The 18446-nt window shown below is 39.2% G+C and overlaps 1 protein-coding gene across 3 annotated transcripts in view; it reads left to right on the top strand.

Annotated features, from left to right (window-relative positions):
• Zc3h12c (zinc finger CCCH-type containing 12C) overlaps positions 1-18446 on the top strand; it is a 60938-nt gene that overhangs the window by 26500 nt on the left and 15992 nt on the right. For all 3 annotated transcript variants that reach the window (XM_052760335.1, XM_052760339.1, XM_052760337.1), the window contains exon 3: positions 15468-15607. In XM_052760335.1, the coding sequence (XP_052616295.1) occupies positions 15468-15607 (140 nt within the window). The remainder of the gene's footprint in view (positions 1-15467; positions 15608-18446) is intronic.

Below are 18446 nucleotides of genomic sequence, written 5' to 3'. Positions count from 1 at the left end.
CACAGAGCTCCGCCTGGCTCTGCCTCCCGAGTGCTGGGATTAAAGGCGTGCGCCACCACCGCCCGGCTATACTGAAATCTTAAAACAGCTGTTTCCTGTAGATCACATAAAGTTTGAAGAGGACTAGTATGTACCTTCTATGCGACTCTTTCAGATGGAGGCAACAGGATCTTTCATTTATCAGCAAATTAGATTTACAGGATCTAAACTACTTACCACAGCTAAACATTATTCAAAACTAAATGTGTCTGACTTCAGTGGGTACACCCTTCATCATATAGTAGAAGAGGAAATGTGGCAAAGGTTCTAGCTAAATCTTACAAGGCTTTAATGGAGCTGGGGATATAGTTCAGTGGTAGTACACTTGCCTAGGATGTATAATTCTATGAGTTAATCCCTAACAATGCAATAAGACCTTAAATGCTTTGCAATCCAAAGATAATCAAAGGGTTTTTAATAGAAGAACGTTTTACACCAACTTGTCACTTTTGTGTAGCAAGTAGGAGATAATTTTTAATTCGAACAACACATTCTATTGATGAAGAGAACCTTGACAAGTACCAGAGAGGTATGAAGCATACATGTGACTTTGAGAAGTCTTTCAGTAAGAACCCCTCTGCTGTTTGATCCTTTCCAAATTTGGTTACAGAATGATAGTTTTTCCTATAATAACCCAGAAGTACCAAATGATTACCTTGGTGATAATATGTATAGTTCCAAAAGTCGTGAAGAAAGTAGTAAGGACAGTTGTAGATCCTTTAGGGGAACACCTGTTGTCATGGGTATATGCCAGAATTACCAGAGCTACCTTCAATCCCCACCCTCGGGAAGCAGAGACAGGCAGAGATCTCTGTGAGTTTGAGGCAGCCCCTAAGTTCCAGGGCTACACGGAGAAACCCTGTCTCGAAAAACTAACAAAACAAACAAAAGAACATCTAGTATTCTAGACCTAAAGAGCTTGATTCAGTCAAGTGAAGGAAAGCCCAAATACCTATCATTTTTGGCACTGTTATTTTGATGGGTAGACGTTGTTGAGAATCAACAACGTTAAAAAATATTGATATCTAGAAGGCAGCGCAAAGAAGGAAGGGCTGGCCCAGAGTTGGTAATTTGAAAGACACTGTTAGAAAAATTTGTAGTGCTATAAAGATCAAGAGGCAAAAAAGTATGTCATCAAACAAAAAGAAGAGGAAGGCTTTTAAGAGAGAATATCCTGTGTTGTACCAAAACAAAACAAAACAAGTCACAGGACATCACAGCCAGGAAATTGTCTTTAAGAATCCCATAAGGTATTGAAGATAGAAGCCTAACTGCTGAACGTTAAGGAGTTGATCTAGACTGTTACTCTAGAACAGTGGTTCTCAACCTATAGATCATGACCTCTTTGGTTGCATATCAGATATTTACATTACAATTCATAACAGTAACAAAATTATAGTTATGAAGTAGCAACAAAATAATTTTATGTTGGAGGTCACCACAACATGAGAAGTATTAAAGGGTGGCAGCATTAGGAAGGCTGAGACTCACTGGTATTAAAGGGTGGCAGCATTAGGAAGGTTGAGAACCATTGCTCTAGAAGGTTAACACAAGAAGAGAAGGGCAAGGAGGAAAAGTTGGGGAAGGATTTTGTTGAGTTTAATCTGACATGTTGAACATTACCTACAGAAAAGCTTTAATGCAAGACACATGGCATAGTTAAAACATTTCAAACAATCATTTTTATAGAATTATACAAACAAACATCTGCCCACACCTAATTTGGGCACCATTCTGTAGCCCTTGCTATAAAAATGGGGCCATGCAGATCCATTTCTTTTCTTCCTCACATATTTTAATCTGACACCTAAACTGAAGTGCTTCAGGCATTCAGGAGAGAACAAGTTGACAGGAAACTATTATTGTAGCAGTATTATTCTGTCAGTCACAATAAGACATTTTACCATGTCTGTAATTTTGAAAGTACCAGAATTCATGAAAATTTATAGGGAACTTATACATTCTGCCATTTATAAGTTCTACCTACAGTTACAAAGTCATTTATAAATACATATTTACTTCAGGTCCAAGATTTTTCTGTAACAAAAATACAGAGAGATTGCCTCCATTTCACGCTGCATAAATATTATATGCCTTCACTTTTAAAATTCATTTTCATTTCATGCCAAGCTTAGTAAACCTGTTTTGTATCTACTATATCTGCACATATAATAGATTATATGTGATAAGTAAATATGGAACTAGTTAAGAATAAATCTTATTTTGCTATCTTTCTTATTTCCAGACAGATTCTATAAATAAGAAAATGTATTTCATTCTCAGTTAAATGCTAACCACAGACTTGATATACCCAGTCATATTTATATGCAAATTTAAAGTAGGAGAGCAATACCATTTTTATTCAAAATATAAAATGGGATGAGGATTGAACACAGGACCTGATGCATGCTAGGCAAACTACCACTAAAATTCCCCCAGCTATATTGTGGGCTTTTACAATACTTAGTTCTCTGGGGCTGGGGAGATGACTCAGCAGTTAAGAGCACTGGCTGCTTTTCCAGAGGTCCTGAATTCAATTCCCAGCAACCACATGGTGGCTCACAACCATCAGTAATGGGATCTGGTGCCCTCTTCTGGCCTGCAGGTGTACATGAAGACAGAACACTCAACACGTAAAAAAATGAATTAATTTTAAAAAAAGCTGAAAATTAAAAAAAAAAATTAGAAGACAATACCTAGTTCTCTATGTAATAATCTTCTCTTTCCTCCAGTTGGTTAAAGTCTCATCCTGCTTTCAGATTCTTAAAGGGAGAATTCTTATTTTACATTATTGTTTATCAGGATGAGAGATGTTTGTTACCAATGCTTAATGTGTCATAGACAGTCAATAAATTACAGGTACTCTTACCTTAACCAATCTCTCAATCGAGAATATAATAACAAATGAGAATTTGGGCTGAGGCTGTAGCTTACTGGTAGAGAACTTGACTCCCATGAATGAGGCCCTAGGTTCAATTTGAAATAGTGTATGTGTGTGTGTGTGTGTGTGTGTGAGAGAGAGAGAGAGAGAGAGAGGGAGAGAGAGAGAGAGAGAACAAAATCTTAAATAGTTAATCATGGTTTTATTTTTATTCATGAACCATTTTTTGAGAATTTCATGCATAAGTACACTATATTTACATAATTTTTACCCTTCCCTCTCCCCTCCAACTCCTTCCATTTTTCCCCAGCCACATCCCCCTCTCAACTTCATATTCTCTTCTTCTATAATTATTATTGTTTTATACATACTTACATGTGTATATACACACATGTGCATGCACAGTCTGAGTCTAAATATTATTACCCTCTGTACATGAGTTTAGGGATGACCACTTAAGTAACCTATCTGGGAGCTTGTTCCTGAATAAAACTGTTTTTCCCTCTCTCAGAGGCCATTAGCAGCCTATAGCTCTTCTGCTAGGTGTGTGGCCTCCTGAACTTTTTCCCATCTATGTTCACATGCCATCTTTATGGTCTTGTGCAGTTCATAGCCATAGTAACTTAATAGTCCATTTTGTTCTTAGAAACTGTGATTGATATGTTTTAATAATTGCATTGATTTCAGTCATCATGCCTCCAATGACAATTTCCATAGTGCCGTAAAGGAGTCTCCAGAATATATATAACATGGGTCCCAAAAAATATAGAGCTTTTCTGTTGCCTTAGGGAACATGCTGCCTCTTTGAGCTTAGTTAATGGTTTTCTTCTTGGTGGTGATGATAGTTGATGTTAGTGTTGTTTCTGTAAAGTGTTACAATGATAAGAATTGAATAAAGTCTGTTGAATGCACAGTTTGCCACAGACTGACAGATGAATACTCAGTTAGCCTACCGCAATTTGATAGCTACTTCACTACCAACCAGGTATAGGATCACCAAGGACCAAGAATGCAAAACTAGAAGGGTGAGCTATTTTTAGAGAAATACCTGAACTTTCCTGTAAAGTGATGGGAACCAAAGAAGTGCTTGCTTTTGAGTATGGAGCAGAATAAAATTTCTGTTTAGTAGAGAGCTAGCTAGTCTGTGAAGCTCTGACAAATGGCTGCAGCTAATATCAACTCTTTTTAAAATGAGCTAAATTATTTCATTTATTACTCATTTAGCAAACAGGCCTCTTTCCTTAGTAGTAATATTTCATAGTTATAAAGTTTATACTCCATTTACAGTTATGGAAACAAAATACAATATTTACCATAATTGCTGGAATTCTTGTTATGATTACTATTTCTTCAAAATCTGTGATTTCATTAAATTTGGGATAGCTCAGCAGTGGAATATAAAATTGGTCTTTCTCCATATGTTCCCATTAGTTTAAATTAATGTATTTCCTTAAATCCAGTTATTTTACATTTTTTCAGTTTTCGATGACGTCATGTTATTAAGAAAGTACATGAGCTATCAGGGGTAAGAATTAGCTGCTGTTGGGACCCCAAAATGTTTTATTTCTTAGTATGCTTGTAGGGCCTAATCATCTGACATTCAAATAAACTAAATCTCTACAGTCTACTTAAGTCTCTTTCAGATTTTATATAAAATAAGAATGACAAATAAGAAAAAGGAAAAAAACAACAAGAGGGCTGGAGAGATGGCTCAGCCATTAAAGGATAGGCTCACAACCAAAAATAAAAGAAAAAACCAAGAGCCTTGTCATTACTGCCACAAAACACGGTAGCACACATTTTCCTGTTACATTTGGGATTGAAACTTCTGAGTCTTTTTTTTTTTTTTTAAATACAAAATTTCTTAATTTGGATTTTTTTCCCCCCCGGAGCTGAGGGCTGAACCCAGGGCCTTGCACTTGTTAGGCAAGTGCTCTACCACTGAGCTAAATCCCCAACCCAAATACAAAATTTCTTATGTGTGTAATCTGCTCTATGAAATTACATAAACTTGAGAACTCTTAAATTTCAGCAGTGAACATTATTTTGCCCAAGTTAAAATTCACCTTTAGTGGTGGGTTAGTTGTTTTTTTCCTGTTGCCTGTTTACCATTTAAGTATAGCACTGACTTACAGTTATTAAAATTCTAATGCTTTGATTAGACTGAAGGAGAAACTAACTGGCTGGAGTTTGTTCAGATATGTTTTGGCTCCCTCAATAAACCTGTATCAAAATCTTGTAAAATAGACCTTCCTGATCCACAGGAGTGGCCACTAGCAGCTCTGGCTATGTATCTCAAAATATGTCTAGTTATAATTGAGACGCCAAAGTGTGAAACATATACACATTTTCAAAGCTCATTACAAAATATATGTAAATTATTTCAATTACATTTATATTGATTATATGTTGATATGATTATATGTTAACTGAAACACATAATAAAATTGATTTCAAGTGATTTCCCCTTTTTAATATGCTGTGCTAGGTCACTTAAAATTACATATGTGATTCTCATATTTCTGTTGGACAGTCTCTCAGTAGAATGCTAAGTCCAACTTGCTACATGAGTTCAAGGGCAGTATAATTTCCCTCAGGTATATCACTGGTATTACTTGCAAGTTAGCTGACAGTGCCCTATTTCTCTTTCTGCTTCTATAGAGTATAGAAAGAATCCAAAGTGGGATGTGTTTTTATTGTTTAATTGTACCAGTGTAGAATCTGATTGAGACAAAGCCTAATTTTATCCCAGGATACCCTGTCACTTTAAGTACATAATTCTAATTGTCATTGATATCACACACTTTGAGAGAGCAGTGGCAATAACCTCTCCTATTGCCTTACATGTGTTTATTTAAACCATAACCTAAAAAATAGCAAACTAGTAAGTTAATTACAGATATTCACATAAGTAGCATTACTGATGACAATAACTGAAAACGTGGCTAGCGTCTACATCTCTACTTTTACTAATGCACATGTAAATTTTTCCTTAGCAGATATGTTTCCTTTGTCATCTTTAGACCCGTGGCCCATTCAGATCTAGATTAGCAAGATGTGCTTCCATGTTAATCTTCCTCAGATCACGGACCTTGTAAGATAAAGAACATCTTCCTCCTCTTCTTCCATCTTCCAAATCTCAGCACTACCTCTCTTGCTGTGTTCATAATCAATTTTGGTTGAATGTTTTCATTTTCCTAAATCAGTGATCTTTCAAACTTTTCTTTTCCCTGAAAGCAATATAGTCTTGCAAAACTTGCTTGAAAGCAAAGTGGGATTCTGTTTGACTTGGGGCATGTATGTGGGGCTTTGTTGCCCACTGCGAAAATGACCTTGCCCCTCTCCCCAAAAGAGCCTCTCTGCCCTCCTGTGGAGTTTTGGCTGGAACACAACTTGTAACCCTGATTTAAGCGATCTGTAACAGCAGGGTTTACTGTCCTGTGGTGATGGGTAGTAGTAGCAACCCGAGAATGAGGCTGAGATCCAGTGATTTGCTGCTGTTGGGAAGGAGATTAGAGACAGTGCTATGGGCTAGCCGTAGGAGTGACAGCAGGCGAGCCTAGATAAGAAAACACATGCTTATTAACCTCAGTCCTGCGGGACAAAGGCTCCAGATGCTTTCAAGTCCACAACATGAAATTAATTGTAGGTTCTCTCGAGTACAATGTGATTTAACTAGACTACAAAAACAGAAAATAAAATGTTCTGCATTTCTGTGTTGAAGGTGTTAGTAATTCTCGCTACCTAAGACACAGCATAAATAAAAAATACATTTTCTTCTAAAAATTATTAAACATTGAGGATTTTTAAGACATTTTTAGGTTGCTTTAAAATTAAAATCTATTTTTATATGTCTAAGATGGTTCATGCATAAGGCAAAAACTTGAAAAATAAAATGAATTTAAATATTTGGAGAACACCTAGGCTTTATCTAAATACTTTAGTGTTCCTCAAATATTTAATGTTATTATATTACTATTACTCTGTGAACTCTTAATTTTCTGTAGTATAGATCTAAACAAAAAGGGCTTGAGTACTAGAGATTGGAACATGGTTCTTAATCATTAAAAAGTATTCTTCATCCTGTCTGTCTTTCATTCTAGACACTTTGCTAACACTCTCCTATGTAGGGTGTCATGATGGGTAGTTTGGGATGAAGATCCATCAAGTCTTAGGCATTTCCTGTATCCATACTTCATCTTCTAGGAAAAATATCATATAAAGACCCATTTTAGAATTTAGTAAATGTATAGGTCAAGTATTGTTGTTGTTTTAATAAAGAAATACAGGATTGCAGGAAAGCATTGAGGAAAGTTCTTGAGTCCTCTAAGTACATTGCTCATTTTGGGGGTTTCTTTTGAATATTAGAACTGTTTAGTGACGTCCCCAGCCCAAGATACGTAAGAATCATTATACTGTAGGTTGAGACTGAAGCTTAATAGTCTTTCCCCCATTCTAAACCAAGTGTCCTTTTCTAGACACTGAGGACTAGGGCTCACGAGAAACTGAGGGAACTAATTTTTGTTAAAGCCTTCAATTTGCTGAACACTCAGACAGGCTTTTTATATATATTACTGTTTTTGAGTCTCACAATCATACAAGGTTTTTAATATGAGAAATTGAGGTTCAGAATAAGAATTTGCCCAAGATCTATAGAAAAGTGGTCTAAAAACTGACATACCTAATTCCAGAGACAATCGATACTCTTGAAAATCTGTCCTATTTTAAGTATTAAAACATGCCATTCTGGGTACAGTTTTTATAACTGGGTTGTAGATGTTGTACAGATTATTTTTAAGACTAACTTTTCTTTAATCATATAGTTAATATATTTATGCAATAAGTATAAATATATTTTATATAATTTTATGTAATAAAAAGTCACCTCTAATTTCTAAGGTTCATTACAAGCATTATAATACAAACTGTAGTGAAATGAAATTTTAAGGAAATAAAAGGATAATTGAAAAGTAGCACCTGTGTTCTTTCTTGCCCTTGGCTGCCATATAAATCATTAAGAAGAAGCAGTTCCCTTAATAAATGACTTTACTCCTATTTTAGATTCTCCATCATTTACTGCTTGTGTCTCCCATTGGATGATGACAGTTACAGTTCTAAAATAAGCTTTCTTTTCTTTGGGCTAGCCTAGTTAATGTTATAACTGAAGATAATGTGATATAGGGAATTGCATTTACTAGATAAGGCAGACCAGGGTTGGTTTATCATCTCCCTTTTCTGAATCACAAAAACTACAATTCAATAAGTGGTTCACTGAATCTTTCTCTCTATAAAAAAATCTACCTTTATAACCCATTAAGCCTCAGAGGTAGTTTAATGGCATTAATAAGCAAGTATACCTTAATTCTCCAGTGGTAATTATGATATAAATTATTATAAATAAGTTTTGACTTCTTATGAAATTGCCTCCATGTTGAAGACAGAAAAATAAAATAGATGTTTTTTTCAGATATATTGCAGTGGTAAATATAAACAAATTAGAGATAATGCTTTTACATCTATGAGAAAAAGTGATCTCACAGAGTAATTAAAAAGTAGTAAAAGTCTTAAAGAATACATTTATTAGTCAAGATAATTTGTATTCATCTTATCTCCTGCTGATTTCCAATTTACTAAGAATAGGGAGTTGCATATGCCTGAAACTATGATTGCCCTTGTGGAAGTAGTAAGACTGAAATTAGCCAACCCAATACTCAATGGTCCCTGTCATAGCTTCATCTATAAATTAATTTCACCTTTCTTTCCTGCTCAAGGTCTATAATATAGTCTAGTATATTTGCTTAGGAAGTCTCATTGACCCTTATAAAAGAGTGGCTCACTTTCCATGTGATATTATTGTTACCATTAATGTAGGAAAGCAGCCTGTGTTCTTCACAGTCCGTCCCATGGCATGGAAGACTATCAGTATTCACTGCCATTGAAATGGGTACATAATCAGCAGCTCAGGTGACTTGTCTCCCAGAAGCTTCAGAATGTGGAAGCTCTTGCTTGCCACAGCAGGTGGCAGGTGTGTTTCCCACGGGGTCATGGCCTCGAGACACGAGAGAGGAGCATGAGAAGTCTTCTGACAGAACTTAGTTATAGTTACTCCGTGACTTCAGAAGACAGAACAGGCAGAAGGCTATCAAAAGAAATTGACCAGTTATTCCTCTTATTGCAAAACATTGCCTTCAGTTTTCAAAAGAAATTGACCAGTTATTCCTCTTATTGCAAAACATTGCCTTCAGTTTTCACAAGAAAGACAGGGAAAGTTGAAGGCAAACCTCACAGGCAAGCATGTGGTGGTTTCCTTCCCAGCCTTGAGGTGCCACAATTACACCTATTTTGTTGCTTTGCTCATTTGCCAGTTGCTTTCTGCCTGCTTCCTGAGAATACAAGCATTGGAAGAAGGCAGGAGAGCTTTAGAATTGAGTTTCAGCCTGTGCCCTCCTCAGTCTCTCCCAGCATTCCTTTTCCCAGGCTTCTTATCATCTTGGCCTACTGACTTTGTATTAAAAGTCTCCTCTTACTTGACAGTGGTCCTAGAAGAAGGTTTGCTCCCTGGTTGTGTGTGTTTCTCTTGGGGTGTTCATGGGGGATGCTGAGGAGGATCAAACCAGGGCTTCACATGCACTAGGCTACCAACTGAGCACCATCTGTTTCCTGAGCATCCCCTAGGCAGACTTTTAACTGATAGGCAAGGTTGCAACTTAAGTCACCTTACCTTCTCTATCGCTCTCCATATTTTCCCTCTGCTCTTACTTAGGTTTGAGTTTCCAGTAACATGGTTGCCCCAGAGTATAAACGAGTCAGAGTCTGTTTCAGTCTGCTCCTAACACCGTCCTCAGTTATTTGAAACAATTCCCAGTGGACCACTGGTAAAGCTCAGTGAGGGACTGAGCAGCCTTAGTGGGGCTTTTCCTGCATCACCTCCTTCAGAAGGATTTCATGAGCTGCTGCCAGGATGAGGGCAGCCAGAGCTGTTGGAGGAGATAGCCAGCTTCCTGAAACCATGGCATAATTATGAAGAGGGTATCCTTTACCCCCGCCTTGCTTGTTTCGCTGGTCAGGCAAAGTTACCAAATGTGGTATCTTCATGCATAGGGCTGTAAGCTGAAAACATGCCACAAAGCACCTTGGTGAGTTTTTACAGGTTTTTCCAGAGCTCTAGAAACTAACTTTTAAGATGAGTCATGTCAGCTGAGAAACGAGGCCTGTGAACTCTATGTACCTGGTGTTCCAGATAGTCCTGACTCTTTATAAAGACATTTGAGAGCCTTGGCCTACTCTACTGTTGTTCTCTTGATTCTACTCCCTATTACCTCCGTTTGCCTCATTATGAGACCTAGAAAAGGGGTGGATGGATAGATATTTATTTGCATTGCCTATAGAATGTGTGGATAACTAGCCCTTCAAAGGGGAGAATTGTAACCATATCAGATTAATCTAACACAGATTCATTTTCTAAAACTCTCCTAAGCTGAACATTCAAAACACAGCTAGAAAAGAAGAAATGAAGAGGAAGGAATGTGGACTTTGACACTGTGGATTGGAATCTGTTCTAGAATTAAAGTGCAGGTTGGCATGTGGATTCCTGGTAACTTGGACAAGAGGACCCAGGAGTCAGAACACCAAACAAGCCTACCTGGAGCTCCAGTGACTCCAATGTCTTCTTTCTTTTTGAGACGGAGTCTTTCAGTAGCTCTGGCTATCCTGGAACTCACTGTGTAGATCAGGCTGTCCTTGAACTCACAGTGATCAGCCTGCCTTTGCTTCATGAGTATTGATTGGGATTAAAGGTATACCATCATGCTAGGTTCTCACTCAATCTCTGTGGCCGCCTAGATCATCATTTTTATTCCCTGAGAAATACAATAAGTTCCAGAAATACAAACAATGCTTTTTGTTTTCAATGGAATTTATCTAAGAACCTCTGTAAATATATTAATTTATTTGCCTCAAATGAGCTCTGGTCACTGTAAAGTAGGATTCTCAAGTATACCAACTCCAAACACAACAGAATACAATAAGCCTCCTGTTTATAAGAATGAGACCTGGGCTTCTCATACCAACCATCAACAATTGTTGAGTCCAATAGGACCTTCAAGCTCTCACCCATTTTGCTCCACAGAAACTTAGTACTTACAGTAAGGGTTTGGAATTTTCCCTGGAAATCCAATATAATTGGGGAGGGGGGCTCTTAGTAAATAACTATTCATGGTCTCTTACTTAATCCAAGATGACTCCAAATCCTCCAACACACTCATCTACCATGAGGTTTGCATAAGAGATGTCAACTATACTTATTATTACAGTATTGAAATCAAAAGAAATGGATACCCAAAGGAGCATGTTTAATTATAAATACAGGATCAGCTTTTTTTATTGAGTGTGAAGACACTCTGAATGCATGCATAGAGTTCATAAATGCTTGTAAAGCTATAGTAAATTGTCTGCTCTTTGTATGTAGAATTAGAAGTGTGGTGCTTTTTTAGTAGTCGGTGAACAGTTGATTTGTCTCTATTGCTACAGTATGCTTTTAGATCCCACTTTTTCAGACTTACTCTGTCTTCTCCTTCAGTATCCCCTCAGCTGCTCCTTGTATCTATTACATGTGAGAGGTCATACCTTGCTCCATGCCTCAGTAAAGAGAAACCTAGTTCAGTGTCCCCCACACTCTCCTCACTGTCCAAGTCCCATCTGCAGTTTGGAGCCACCTGGTGGTTTTCTGTCCAGACTCATGTATTATTAGGGATGATTCTGAGACTTGGCGACTGATGGGGACTTCTATCCAAGGCCATTTTGTCGATCTGTGAGTAAGTATTCATTTTTAATACTGTATTTTCATTAATTCTTCGAGAATTTCCTACAATATATTTTGCCACACCTAGCACTAGTCCAGGGATGGACCTGCCAAGGGGCAGCAAGATGATGAAGGAAAGACAAACACAGAAAGGTTGGGTTGGGTGGACTCTACTCCATTCTGATGGAGAAACCATAGCACCAGGAAGCTCAGCATGTTTGTTACAGAGTTAAACAGAGGGGGGGGGGGGTTGTTGCATACAGCTGAACAGGAGGTGGAATTATTATACACAGATAAACAGGAGGCAGAGCTTTTGGAGGACAGCTGCATCAGGGAGATGGGTTGAGCTAACCTTGGTAGGAGCAGTCTCTGGAGGGGAGCAGTCTTCAGGCTGTAAATGTCTGGGCAAGGGAGCTTTGTAGACGTTTTTTTATGTACACTATCAGTATGAACACTCAGATATCCCAGCACACCACAACTACCAAGGAAGGCCCTCCCATTTCCCATGGGGCTGAGGCTGTGGGATCCTTGGCATGCTGTGGCCACATCAGCAGCACACATTCCTCAGGATTTAACTCACTCAGGGCTTTCTCTGCATGATACATATTTTTATTATATTCACTCCTCTCCCCCAAGGCTCACCCTTATCCCCTTACCCCCTCCCAGATCCTTGTCCTCTTGTTTTTAGTAACCCAGTGAGTCCACTTTGTGCTTCTCATAGACTCACAAGTGTGGAGTCATCCACTGGAGTATGGTTGACCTACAAAGGGCCACACCCGTGAAGGAAACCGACTTTCTGCCATCAGGAAGCAGTCAGCTGTCTGCAGCTCCTTAGGGGTGGGGAATCATGCACCCTTCCCTCCTCCCATCCCTCCTCTATGCTAGAATGTTGACTGGCTTGTGCAGACAGACACAGCTACTGTGAGTCCATGAGTCCTATCATGTTCAGAAGACCCCGTTTTATTCTGGTCTTCCCCAGTCCTCTGGCTGTCTCGACCTTTTCTCCCCATCTTCCCCAATGGTCCCAATTCTTAGGATGAAGGAGGGTATAGGGGTCCTATTTGTATCTGAGCACTCCACGGACAACATTCGTTTTCTGACCTGATCAGTTGGAGGTTGGATCAGAAAATCTTGGATACTCATGACTTACCCTGCACTTGCCTTTTATTTTTTCCATCCCCTTTCAAAGGCAGTAACATTGGCTTATGTCTATTTGAAATCTAAGACTAGTTAGATAGAAGTCGGTGACTAACTGCATTAAATTCAGCTTTGGGTTGCTGTAGGGTTTTACTGTACCTGGATGTAGAATTACTCTGTTTTAGAGAAACTACGCCCTCAACTTTGTAGTATTGCCAAATTGTTCTCCCAAATAGTTACATCAGTTTACACTCCAACCTGTAATGTATGAGTTCCTATTTTCACACATTCTTGGCAACATCTGGTGTTTGCAGATTTTATTTTTACCCATCTGAAGGGTGTGAAGTAGTGTCTCATTTTGGCTTTAATTTGCATTTTTACCATTGAGCATTTCGTGTTTATTGGTCATTTGGTTCCCTCTTCTGTGAAGTGACTTGGCTGTTGATGTAGCTCCCATGTGTTCTTGCAAAGATGTTCTCTTAGTTAATCTTTGCAGGGTTGTATGTGTCCATTAGATCAGTGTTCAAATGGTTGTTCCTTTCTTCTGTGTCTCTTAAGTGGCAATTAGTATGAGTATGGATTTGCTCATTTCTTCTAGTACTCCTGGGTTCTTCTGCCTTACTAATCCAGAGACAGAATCTAGAAGTATTGTAGTTTCCTATGTGTGTGTCTCTTTGTAATAGCTTTGTAAATCCCTAAGAATGTTTTTCCTATAAGTATATTTTCTCCTAGAATTAATAGAGTAATGCCAGTTTTCTTTGATTTATAGTATGCCTCATAGAAGTTAAGAAGAAGTTCAAGTACAAATAGTAGAAAACTTCACTGTAGTTACTTAAGCACGTGGAGAATTGTTTTTTCTCAGAGAACACGGTTGGACGTGTGTGCACTGCTCAGAAGTGCAGACTCTGTAACTTCGCCCTTTCTGTGGCCAGCCTTTGCCCGCTATCCTGCTTTCTCCCTCAGAAGCTTAGGGATGGGGAACAGAGGGAAGTGAGACAGACAGCCTTGATTAGCCAAGCTAGGTTTGTGGCCTCCAGTCTCCTGCCCTGGCACCTCTAGAATTTAAATAGTCTGCTGTTTATACATAGTGTATCAAAGTTCTTTATTAATGAGCTTACTTTCTAGAGTGAGAGTGACAATTATCCTCTCTCAGCAAATGAAGCACCAGAAGGAGAAACGTGTGCAGGCCTGTACTAAGAGCTGGAAGAAGCAATGACATTGTTGACTCTCACTGCCAGATAATACAGTTTACTAGCAAAGCACAATACAAATAGATCTCCAACTATTAAATCAAAGTAACACTGTAGTTAAGGGTTACCAAGTGGGGTGTGTTTAGGAGTCCTTGTTGTGTATAGTCTCTCCAGAGATAACTTGAGATTTTCCTACTTTTTTGGGTTTTTGTTTGTTTTTTGTTTTGTTTTGTTTTCAGAAGAAAGATGAGATTTCAGTCAGTATTTCCCATGAAACCTAATATCACATTGTACCTTTTGCTGTCCAGCAGCCTGTCTTACTTAGGAAATGTGACCTCAGATTCTTCCTTCTCCCATCCTCTGAACATTTCAGTGCATCTGGTTTCGCCTCTAGCCTTGTCCTGGACCATTAAAATAGGCCATGGACTATAAGCAGTCTGCACTTGCACTTTCAGCCTTCAACATCTTCAAAGCAAGTAGATTTTATTTCTGTTTTATACTAAATTGATTTCCATATGTTAGAAGGTTCGGTGCTTCCAACTAGGACAGTATATAATATCTGGTACGTGTTAAAAGTTAGCAAAACATTTACCTATATTATTTTATTATGCCCTTTTTGTTCCAAGAAGAAAAAAAACATATGAGAAATGAAGCCTACAATGTTCATCCGGGAAGAGAAGGTGACGTTTAATCTTGTCTGACACAGTGTATTGAGCAGAACTCAGGCCAGTTCTGAACTGTACTAGCGGTGCCAGTGTGGCCATTCTGTTAGCACTTCCCTGGTGCCAGCTCTACTTATACCCTTTGTTCTAGTAACTAAATATGACACATTCTAATGTCCTTAAAGAAAAAGCTTCCTGCTTCGGATGCACTCTGTCGCCTTCTTTTCCCATTAAATGAAATACATAATTAAAATTCTTTGAAAGGACAAATATTTTAGAAAATGATCATGTTTTCCCCACTGATTTTTATTTATTTGAGTGTGTGTATGTGTGTGTGTGTGTGTGTGTGTGTGTGTCTGTCTGTCTGTCTGTCTGTCTGTGTGTCTGTGTCTGTGTATGTCAGTGTATATCTATGTGTGTCTGTGTGTGAAAGGTTTCTCTATTTTTTACTGAAAATCTTTCTGTTGAATACTTTTTTTTTACCCTAGCAACAAAAAGAAGTTGTTTCTTTTTGATTAGTTAACCCTTGTAGCATAAAAACTTACCTTTCTCTATTGTCTATATTATCTTAGTTTTCTTTTTTTCACACAGATTCTGATTTTAACTAAGTTAATTGAAGTCAACAGCTTTAATTTTTCTGAGTTGTGTAACTTTAAATTTCAAATTTCTTCCTATTATTATAATTATGTGACTGTTTCTTTTTATAAACTTGAATTTAGGTTTTGTTGTGCCTTAAGTATTCTAAAATAATTTTTCAGCCATGGAAACAAAGAAGTATTCTCCTGCCGAGGAATAAAATTGGCAGTGGATTGGTTTTTGGAAAGAGGCCACAAAGATATTACGGTTTTTGTCCCTGCTTGGAGAAAAGAGCAGTCCCGACCTGACGCTCTCATCACAGGTAAGCTTGTTGCTAGTGGCTGTTCCTGCCCGTGACATACCCGTGCAGGCTTGCACGTGAGGGGTTCTCAGACTATTTCTGTTTATTCAATCTATGTGACTGCCATTGTCTTGCATGGAACATTTTTTATTTGCCAGTTTGAAAATGATCTAATTATATTAACTAAATACTGTATTGATTAGTTACTTTTCTGTTTCCATGATAAAATATGATGATGGAGTGAAGTTGGCAGCAGGAATAGCTTAGAGTTCACAGCTCAAACAGAAAGCAGTATACAAAGAACACAGTGGGAATGACATGAGTCTTTGGAAACTTCAGAGCCCACTCACAGTGACACACCTCCCTAGCAAAGTCACCGCTCCTAATCCTTCCCAGACAGTTCCACCAATTGGGGACCAAATAATTCAAACATGAGCTTATGGGGACCATTCTCACTCAAATAGCATAGCTATGTAAGTTGGATAATTTTCATTTATATGGAAACTTGGACATCAAATTTTATAAAATTCTGACTCTCTTAGGCATACTATTCTAGCTTTGGCATTCACTCCGTAGTACTTGAGAAAACACACCGAAGCTCTTCAGAAACCACTTTCGTCATCTCTATGAAATTAGCCTAGGCAGCTGTCAGGTTCTAATGGCTATAGGACATAAAAAGTCTGTTAAGACCCTGGTGTATGTGACCCAGTCCAAAAAGAGGAGGTGACCAGAACCCAGTAATACATTTATTTTTGCACTATTTTGTCATTTTTTTTTAATGTATGAGTTTGAGACAAACATGCCCTCTTTAACTGTTAATTGTTGTTGAACATTTGATTCAGTTATAGTGACTCACAGGCAGCATTCAGTCCTTCTCTCTCCCCCCTGTAGGCAGAACTAGAGAACTTTTCAGAGAAAGGAGGAGTAGAGGGAATGAAGGAGACATAAACAGACGGCTATGCTTCCAGTGAGAAAGATTGTTTAAAGGTTTCCTTTTTCTCTGCTGTCATTAGGCAATGTTAAAATAGGATGATGGGAGTTGGCAAGTATTGGTGGAGGCTAAAGCCATAGGTTCTGCCCAGTCCAAAAGAAACTGGGGACAAATGGCTATGTGTGGTGTCTATTAGCATACAAAGAGCTTGCTGGCCTCTAGGATCACTCAGTGCCTGTGGCTCTTCTCAGCTCTTCTCACCCTGCTCTGTACCCTAAACTTCTGCAGCTCCTGGGCTCCCCTTCCCCAGTTTCTCTCTCAGAGATATCCCTGCACTCTCTTGCTTCTCTCTCAGAGATAACCATGCACTCTCTTGCTCCTCTCTCAGAGATGACCATGCACTCCCTTGCTCCTCACTCACTCATAGATGATCATGCACTCTCTTGCTCCTCTCTCAGAGATGACCATGCACTCTCTTGCTCCTCACTTACTCATAGATGACCGTGCACTCTCTTGCTCCTCACTCTCTGAGATAACCATGCACTCTCTTGCTTCTCTCTCAGAGATTACCATGCACTCTCGTGCTCCTCTCTCAGAGATGATCATTCACTCTCTTGCTTCTCTCTCATAGATAACCATGCACTCTCTTGCTCCTCACTCAGAGATGACCATGCACTCTCTTGCGCCTCACTCAGAGATGACCGTGCACTCTCTTGCTTCTCTCTCAGATTACCATGTACTCTCTTGCTCCTCTCTCAGAGATGACCATGCACTCTCTTGCTCCTCTCTCAGAGATGATCATGCACTCTCTTGCTTCTCTCTCAGATTACCATGTACTCTCTTGCTCCTCTCTCAGAGATGACCATGCACTCTCTTGCTCCTCACTCTCTGAGATGACCATGCACTCTCTTGCTTCTCTCTAAGAGATTACCATGCACTCTCTTGCTTCACTCTCAGAGATGACCATGCACTCTCTTGCTTCTCTCTCAGAGATGACCATGCACTCTCTTGCTTCTCTCTCAGAGATGACCATGCACTCTCTTGCTCCTCACTCTCTCAGAGATGACCATGCACTCGCTTGTCCCTCTCTTATAGATGACCATGCACTCCCTTGCTTCTCTCTCATAGATGACCATGCACTCTCTTGCTTCTCTCTCATAGATGACCATGCACTCTCTTGCTTCTCTCTCATAGATGACCATGCACTCTCGTGCTCCTCTCTCAGAGATGATCATTCACTCTCTTGCTTCTCTCTCATAGATAACCATGCACTCTCTTGCTCCTCACTCAGAGATGACCATGCACTCTCTTGCGCCTCACTCAGAGATGACCGTGCACTCTCTTGCTTCTCTCTCAGATTACCATGTACTCTCTTGCTCCTCTCTCAGAGATGACCATGCACTCTCTTGCTCCTCTCTCAGAGATGATCATGCACTCTCTTGCTTCTCTCTCAGATTACCATGTACTCTCTTGCTCCTCTCTCAGAGATGACCATGCACTCTCTTGCTCCTCACTCTCTGAGATGACCATGCACTCTCTTGCTTCTCTCTAAGAGATGACCATGCACTCTCTTGCTTCACTCTCAGAGATGACCATGCACTCTCTTGCTTCTCTCTCAGAGATGACCATGCACTCTCTTGCTTCTCTCTCAGAGATGACCATGCACTCTCTTGCTTCTCACTCTCTCAGAGATGACCATGCACTCGCTTGTCCCTCTCTTATAGATGACCATGCACTCCCTTGCTTCTCTCTCATAGATGACCATGCACTCTCTTGCTTCTCTCTCATAAATGACCATGCACTCTCTTGCTTCTCTCTCATAGATGACCATGCACTCTCTTGCTCCTCTCTCAGAGATGACCATGCATTCTCTTGCTTCTGTCTCATAGATGACCGTGCACTCTCTTGCTCCTCACTCACTCATAGATG

Source organism: Peromyscus californicus, unplaced genomic scaffold, assembly GCF_007827085.1.
Source record: "Peromyscus californicus insignis strain IS unplaced genomic scaffold, ASM782708v3 Scaffold_11__1_contigs__length_118956290, whole genome shotgun sequence".
Lineage (NCBI taxonomy): Eukaryota > Metazoa > Chordata > Mammalia > Rodentia > Cricetidae > Peromyscus > Peromyscus californicus.
Note: the sequence above shows the minus strand (reverse complement) of the source record. Positions and strands in the feature narration are given on the sequence as shown.